This window comes from Orbilia oligospora (assembly GCF_000225545.1).
Source record: "Orbilia oligospora ATCC 24927 unplaced genomic scaffold scaffold00173, whole genome shotgun sequence".
In the NCBI taxonomy this organism is placed as follows: Eukaryota; Fungi; Ascomycota; class Orbiliomycetes; order Orbiliales; family Orbiliaceae; genus Orbilia; species Orbilia oligospora.
The window spans coordinates 761638-769286 of NW_011645730.1; the positions used below are offsets into that span (position 1 = coordinate 761638).

General features: G+C 44.9%; 4 protein-coding genes across 4 annotated transcripts; all 4 read right to left on the reverse strand.

The window, feature by feature from the left end:
• Positions 1 to 669: 669 nt before the first annotated feature.
• On the reverse strand, positions 670 to 1135 carry AOL_s00173g222 (uncharacterized protein; the record flags this gene model as incomplete). The annotated part of the gene is made up of 2 exons (XM_011127964.1): positions 670 to 1055; positions 1123 to 1135. The coding sequence occupies 2 exons, from the start codon at positions 1133 to 1135 to the stop codon at positions 670 to 672; spliced, it is 399 nt and encodes a 132-aa protein (XP_011126266.1).
• Positions 1136 to 1643: 508 nt separating this feature from the next.
• On the reverse strand, positions 1644 to 3071 carry AOL_s00173g223 (uncharacterized protein; the record flags this gene model as incomplete). Its single annotated transcript, XM_011127965.1, has 1 exon — positions 1644 to 3071. One exon carries the CDS (start codon positions 3069 to 3071, stop codon positions 1644 to 1646), a length of 1428 nt encoding a protein of 475 aa, XP_011126267.1.
• Positions 3072 to 3264: 193 nt separating this feature from the next.
• Positions 3265 to 5733, reverse strand: AOL_s00173g224 (uncharacterized protein; the record flags this gene model as incomplete). The annotated part of the gene is made up of 7 exons (XM_011127966.1): positions 3265 to 3759; positions 3824 to 3932; positions 3990 to 4349; positions 4409 to 4895; positions 4954 to 5333; positions 5402 to 5618; positions 5706 to 5733. The coding sequence occupies 7 exons, from the start codon at positions 5731 to 5733 to the stop codon at positions 3265 to 3267; spliced, it is 2076 nt and encodes a 691-aa protein (XP_011126268.1).
• Positions 5734 to 6221: 488 nt separating this feature from the next.
• Positions 6222 to 6713, reverse strand: AOL_s00173g225 (uncharacterized protein; the record flags this gene model as incomplete). The annotated part of the gene is made up of 1 exon (XM_011127967.1): positions 6222 to 6713. One exon carries the CDS (start codon positions 6711 to 6713, stop codon positions 6222 to 6224), a length of 492 nt encoding a protein of 163 aa, XP_011126269.1.
• Positions 6714 to 7649: the final 936 nt, after the last annotated feature.

A 7649-nucleotide genomic window follows, 5' to 3' on the forward strand; every position in this document is an offset into this window, starting at 1 on the left:
CAGTGGGTGACCATGTGCGAATCTTGATTGCCGCAGATTCAATTATCTTTTTGAATTTTTGCCGGTTCAGCAAATCTTCTAGTGACTTTTTTGCGCTTTTTAGACTTGGTTTCGGCCTCATCCTCAATTGAAAAGAGTACAGAAATAGGTATCTTCATTAAGCTAGTAGATGCTATCGGACTCAAGATGTTATTACCCTCTTCAATTCGCGTGTGGTGGTGGTGAAAATTTTTGATACAACCCCGGTCCAGTTTTGGTACGCGAGAGGAAGGTTGTCGTTGACTAGACTAAACTAATTCTAGTAACTCTTGGCACATAACTGCAAACCCAACGCTGCCCAGTACTGGGTGAACACGAACATATTTCGGGGACGACCGATGCATGTGTGAATGCAGCTGTATTAATTGCAGCTTCCGGCTTTTCTGCAGTACTAATTCGCTATTACCTGTCAAAGGGATACCCCCACGAAATAAGCTATTCTTTATGATACCATGCGCTACAACATCCTCGGAGTTCTAATTTGAAAAACGATTAATAAGTGACGGTATGCAGGGATTAAAGGGCCTCGGAGTGTGTCTAGTGTTTTTATAGATGTCTTTATCTACATGAGCTCGTGTGAACTATCAGGTCAATTCCAGTCTTCTATAATCCTCAAATGATGTTTTATTTTTATATGGCTAAAATCGTCCAGACCTCAGTGTCGGCTAAATACTCCGCCTTATAACTCTCGCTAACTTCAGTTCCTCGGATGGGTCCTCGATTCTCCCAGCTCATAAGTCTTTCGGCATCGCTCGAGTTTTGCTCCATAACATCTGTTTGACTTAAGTTGACCGTGAATATTTCAACTTTCCCCGGCTCGTCGCAATCTTCCAAATCGACCACTATGATGTGATTGTTCAAATCATCGATCTTATAGATACCCTTGTCGAATGAAGTCGCGCACAGGCTGGCTTCTTCGCCATTCGCTATCCTTTCGGGAAATTTCATTCCGCAGCAAGCTCCGGAGTGGAGGAGGGACAGGGAGCTGGCAAGGCGGTTGGCGACTCTGATTGCACCTATAATCATTATGAATGAGTTAACCCGAGCTTGAAGCATAGTTTTGGGCGGTAGTCTGGTACTCACTGATAACAGCCATTTTACAAATTATTTAAATATTTACCAGATCTGGTATCATTGAGAGTAATATAATATTAGGTCGATATTATAAGCAGCTGCAGCCGAACGATAAATTGCTCTGGAGATTAATGCCTGAAGAGAGCCTTTTCTTTATGTACTTATCTTTCAAATTAAATTATTGAGTTTTGAGGACGGGTGGAGCTGCTTTATACTTCAAAGTAAATCAAAATAATGATACAAATTGTATACATGTAGTTTATTCAAGTTAAAAAAACTCCGACGCTTCGCGGGTTGTAGATGTGTTCGCCTAATGCGACATGACTAACTTGAGTAAATGCAGCCACTCACCCCGGTCGAATTCATGGAATACATCTAGCTAGGAAGCATCAAAATGGAAAAAATGGACGTCACACAGTCTGCCTTCAGGCATTAGTCTAGCTTTTAATCTGGCGCCTTACAGAAACCTCGTTTACTCATATTGAAAGCCTTATATTTACACTAATATATTTACAGAAATGCTAAAGTCTCTATGACTCGAACACTCTCTTCGGTTTCGGTTTCGGTGTATCCTTTGGCTTCGCAAGCTTTAACTTCAGCCTACCCAATAAGCTCTCCTGCGCTGCCAATCTCTCCGCCTCCTTCTCTGCCGTCATTTCTCTCCCTTCAACCATATCCGAACTATCAATAATCATTCCCCTAACCCCAGCCCAATGTCTTAACATCTCCCACTCCCATCCGGTTTCCAAGCCTCTCTTCTGAGGCTCTTGGTAACCCCAAGCCATCGCAACTCGATCAGTCAACGCTCTTTGCTCCTCCATAAACCATCTTTCTCTCATATATACCCCAGGAATCCAGTTGACTCTGATCATATGATCGTTCCATGTTAACAGCGCAATCATTCCCAAGCTCCCTGTGCAGATATAGTATGTCATGAACCCGATAAACGCATACGCCACAGCTTTATCATGTACCCATTGTTCCTGGAACTGTGCGAGCCAATCTGAGAGTTTCCATAAACAAATAGGAACTGCGCCTGCCGCACCACCGAACGGTAATAGTTTCGTGTAGAGTTTATGTCTACACCATGCTGTAGTAGACATGCTGTTATCTATTATATCCAGGGCTAGGGGCATATTCTTTGCTGTTATGGCAACTTGTAAAGCCTCCTTGGCGGTTTGGAATGATATTGCGTTCTTGGCGGCGTTAGGGTTGGGTTTACTGGCTGGTTTGGAAGGGTCGTAGACGGTAGCTTTGTTGGCGTAGAGTTTGAAGACTGAAGGTAAGGTAGAAGGGTCTTTGAGGATCGAGGCCAGCTTGACGTATTCAGCCAGGACTTTAGGCGAGATAAAGACATATGGGTGAATAGCTATATGGTACGCCATGTCCATCAAAGGATGTACCGGACCATTCAACCTAGCTTCCTTCTCGGCCTCAATTGTATCTTGGGATTGCGAAACTGGCTGTGGCGGTGATTCCTTGCTGGTACTCGGGGTAACATTGGCGCCCGGAGAACCGGCGAGCGAGAGTATAGCATCGTTTAGATTGGGATTTGCCTTGGTGACTTTGGCGGCCTGCGGCCTAGGAGCAGAATAGTTTGTAGCAAGTCGTTGAAGCGCCTTGAAGGCTAGAATCACCTCTGTTTCACGAGGGACCTTCGGACTATCGCCGACAGTTTGTGCAAATAGTTTTTCATTTATAGCATTGAATAGTTTGTCGTATGATTTGATATCATCCGGTGAGTATAATGCTGTTGGCGGCGGCGCGTCTGCCTGGGCCGTCGAGGAATTGTGCCGAAGAGTCTGGATGAGCGGGTGAAGTCCCGACGGGACCGGTCTTCGGGCAATTGGCCTCGGAAGAGATCGCAACGACAGAATCCGTGTCGACGAATGAACGCCCCGGAAGGAGCAGAAAAGACACAGCGCCTTCGCGGCTGGTCTTCGAGTGGCGAGCTGCATTGGTGGTGAAGCTGTCGAGGTCAACTTTTGGTTGGCTTGAAATTGGATGTTGTATTATTCACCAATCAACACAAAAAATGAAAAAAAAGGTTCCGTTCAAGATAAAAACTGGCTAAGGAGTAATATTACATGATGAGAGATAGATATCCACATCGTTCTATTCAAGATAACATGCGCAAAGATTAAATTCTTCTTAACCTTCTGCACCAAGTCTCTTCAAATCTCCATTTACAAAGGCATCCGCGTTCATTAGATCTGTGCTTCCGTATACCACCCGTCTCTTGACAATTGAACCTCCGCCGCCTCCAACAAGGCCACCGCCCCCTCCTTGAGTTTGGTTCCGCTTCGACCATTCGACCAAGTTGCCGAACTCTTCCATATTTCCTCCACCGACAGTAAAGACGATAGAGTCTGCGAACCCCTGCCTTCTCTGCCCAAATGTCGCGACTGTTCCGGGTGCTGGCGCCCCAGGTGCCCTCCCTGATCTTGCAGAACTTGATCTAGGATCGAAATACAGATAATCTTCGGTTTTGGCTATAGCCGAAGACGAAGCGCCTGCTGGGTCCATAATTGATTCGACAATTTTAGTGATCGTAAGGTCCTTATTGACGGGCAGGAAATTTTTGACATTAGATATTAAATTCTCGAAACCACCAGAGAGGGCGCCATCTCTGAATTTATCCGTGAGCTGCGCAAAGAAAATATTAGTACACAGTTTCTTATATCATAGTGGCAGACGATAAGATGCTTACTCTATTACTTATTGAAGTAAAACCACGGAAGAGTTCTCCGCTAGCGCTTGACTGTGCGGGCTGGCTGGGTGCCGAAGTCATCATTGTCATCCGTGTGATTTCTCGGACTCTGCACGGGGTTGTTAGCTCGCCTCCATCACGATTCTCGGGGGAGGATAAGTGTTACTTTTTCAAGTATGCTAAGGGTTCTAGCTCACACCCAGCCTTCGCTAGTGCAGCCTCGTACTCTGCCATATCCCCTCGTGTGACATCTTGCTCCGAACTTAAATACCAGATCGCAAATAATCGCAATTTATCGCCTGGGTTCTTTCGTTCCGGGTCATTAATGACTTCTAGTAATTGTGCCTTTGTTTGTTTTGTGATGCTTTCTTCTGCCTGGAAGAAGTTGTCCAGCTGGCGGTCTTTGATCCCCTTTAATAATGCGGTAGCGATGTTCATATGCATGTCGAGTAAAGCCTTCCGTTCTCTCAGTTCTGGAAGGAGAGTAATCGCGGCCTTTAGATGCTGTGCGCTTGCGCTTGCATCACTATAATCTTGTTAATAGGTGTCGTTTCATGCTTAATAATGCAGGAATGGTATACATACGTTGAGATATCTTCCAAACTATTAGCCCCGGTTTTTCGTGTAATGTCGGCAGCATCCTCCTTATACCTCGTTAACTCATTATCGATGTCTTCAGCTACCTGTGGAAAAGGTACGCCGGCATTTCTTGCCCAGAAGAAATCATTACTCGTTAGATCATATGCCTTCTTCGAAGTCTTTCCTTCATCCTCAACGGTCTCAACAGTAATACGGTTTAATCTCATGTTCAAAACATCATGTACTAATGCTTGATAAGTCCATGAATGTGACAACATGGGAACAAGGTCAACGTTTCGATCAAGGATAATGAGAACAGGTCTCTGGGCTGCTTGGCTGGGGTGAGCTGGGTATGTCGATGAAGGGCCTGCCTGAGGTGCCGTGAAGAGGTTTTCCTTGTTATTAAGGATGTGGTCGCGGAGTTTCCGATCTAATTTCTGGGCAATGATTTCCGCAGCATTGCCTTTGGGACACCTAATAATCGGTATGACGCCTTCAATAGAAGCTCATGTTAGCACCTGGAATACAAGCAAGTGAACAGAAGCCCCTACCCATTGTAACAACGACTGAGAATAACCCTGCAACAATCTTATCCACCGTTGCATCAATCACAGTGTCCGAAGATTTGCTACTATTCATCGTATAGTAGACATCGCTGAGGTGTAAACTGAACAGATCTGGTTCAGAGACCACAAAGTTCAAATACTGATCATAAACCTGTGCGATCTGGGAACTGGTTTGTGTCTGAGCGGTTATGGCGGCGAACTCCTCCAGTAGGGTTCTGGGTATCGATGATGTGAAGTTTATGTACGTGGTCTCGTATAGCTTAGCTTGTAAGTCCTTCGTAATCAATTTGATGTTTTCGGATGTCGGTTCGACGATGTAGATCGCTGGGACGTCTGGAATAGGGTGTCGCTGTGAATTGAGATTCCTATACACCATGAGCATGAGCCATCCAAGTAATAAACCACTTTCCGGATACCAGTAGCAAGATCATACAGATGAATTGTCACCCCGTTTGCCCGTAGATCATTGACGCGCAAAACAGAACTGATGACATCCCTCCCCAGATTATCGAACACCAAGACCTTCCATAACGGTTCTCCTTCCTCGTCTACCAAAGGGGCAGCCGAGACAAAAGCGGTACCACCAGCCGGATCATCTGGATTCTGCTTCGGTTTTTCGGCATTCAGGTTGAGTACTTTCTCGATGGAAGCTGTTCAGTTCACCAAGTTCCCAAACGTTAGTACAAAGCAGTCGCGCAAGGAAGAAGTAGCAGCATTCCAAAGGAAATGGGTCCCACCAACTTGTCGGTCTCGCAGCGTCGCCATAGCTGTGAGATACCTAAGGGTTCAAAAGCGTAACTTGTGGTAATGGTGGTTTGAAGCTGAATTGAAGCTGTGGAGGGTCGTTTGAGTAGGCGCACTCATACATGCTGAGAAGAGCTGTGCTGTTTCAACGTGTCTTCAGGGTGTTTACGAAGCCCCCGATGTGTTGGGGTGACGTCGTTGGGGGTGTTTGATAATAGTATATTACTACTTTAGGATTGACGGCCTGCGTACAAAATATCACACATTCAACTCAATACAATTCAAAATATTTTCAAGCAAGATACAAGAAGTATTCTCTGATAGGAATGCGCAGCACTAGGATAAGAGCGATGGAGAAGGAAGGAGTCTTATGTAAAGCTTATGTAAAGAAAAGGTGGATTGCAGAATCTAGTTCTCTCTAGACTAGAGTATTGAAGTACCGAGACCTAAAGACGTATTTGACAGGTAGTGCAGAAGCAGAAAGACCCAAATAGTGAATGAATGAGAATTCAAGCAGATTCGCCAGGTTGCTCGTTCTCTTGGCTCTTATTCGTCTTGTTTTCCTCTCCTCGTTGAAACAGGTTTGGAACGGTGAGTCTGTTTCTATTCTTAAACCCATGGGCAACGTCCCATGGTCCCCAAATCTTGTCGTAAACTTCTCCAACTTCAGGGTCATCGAGAAGATCCCTAGGAACCAAGCGGATAAATTCTTCCAACTTCTCGATGCGGGCAAAGGCAAACCCAAGAAGACTTTGGAGAGATCTGATTTTGACCTTCTGGTTGTGGGTCTCTTCCTCTAGGGTGGAGATCTTCTCGCCGGCTTCGATGAGCAAGGGTCCAAATGATTGCCTGCGGTGACGGGGTCCGTAGCTTTCGAAAAGATCGTAGGGACCTTCTCGGGGAACCAAGTTCTCCTGAATACTGTCGGAACATGAGTTGCGACCTCGAATTGAAGAGGTGTCCGGCCCAATGGTAAGTTTCTTTTTCTGAACGGCAGCCATGACGATTATAGCAATGTAAGTGCCTGATAGGCCAGTTGAGCGCGAGACGTCGTCCTCGATCAGAATGAGCTTATGGCATTTATCCAAGAGGATGGTTTTCAAAACTTACCGAGAAACTTCACGTGGGATCTCCCTAGCTTCTTAGTAAGGAGGTTGCGAAGATAGGGATGCCGGAGTGGAGAAGAAGAAGGTTGCTGATTCCAGAAGAACTTGGAAGTCTGTTTTTGGTTGTGCGCGCGTGCGATGATGAAAATTATGGGAGAGGATCCGGGTTTTAGGTTGTATTGGTGTATGTTTTATAGCTTTCCGTTCGTTTTAATTGTTACCAACTTTTGGTTATGCTACGACTTGCCGAAGCGTTTTAATACAAGACTAATGCTACGAGACCGAAGAAAATCCGATCTCTGCACTTAATAGCTTGTGCTCTGAAGATAACCATCACATCATCCACTGCTATCCTAGCTTAGCAGCGCTCTGAATTATGTTATACAATTACATGAATACATGACACTGGAATGAGATTCACTTATTTTTATGCCTAGGTATATTATATATATCCAGATGACCAGTTTGATTTAATGGGGTTTAGGTGCCATTAGCCTCCAGACCAGTGCCATTATATTGTTTTAGTTAGGTTATTGTGCCCGTGCCGTAAACCAAATACTACTGTCGAAGTTAGCTTATAAAGCGTGCAGGTTGTATTATATACATACAATTCTCGTTTGTGAGAAGCGAGGAAGCGGTACTTAAGCTTCCTTATATTTCAAGCCCTAAAGGTCAGTGTAATAATTAATATTCTAAATAAATTTCGTGTCTTTATAGGCAGTAATTGTCTAGTTTCGAGTGCCACGGTAATTCTACTACTTAAAAACTGTAAAGGCTGCATTAAAACACCGCAGGGCGATGTACAACAGTAGCTTCAGAGCTTGAAAGATG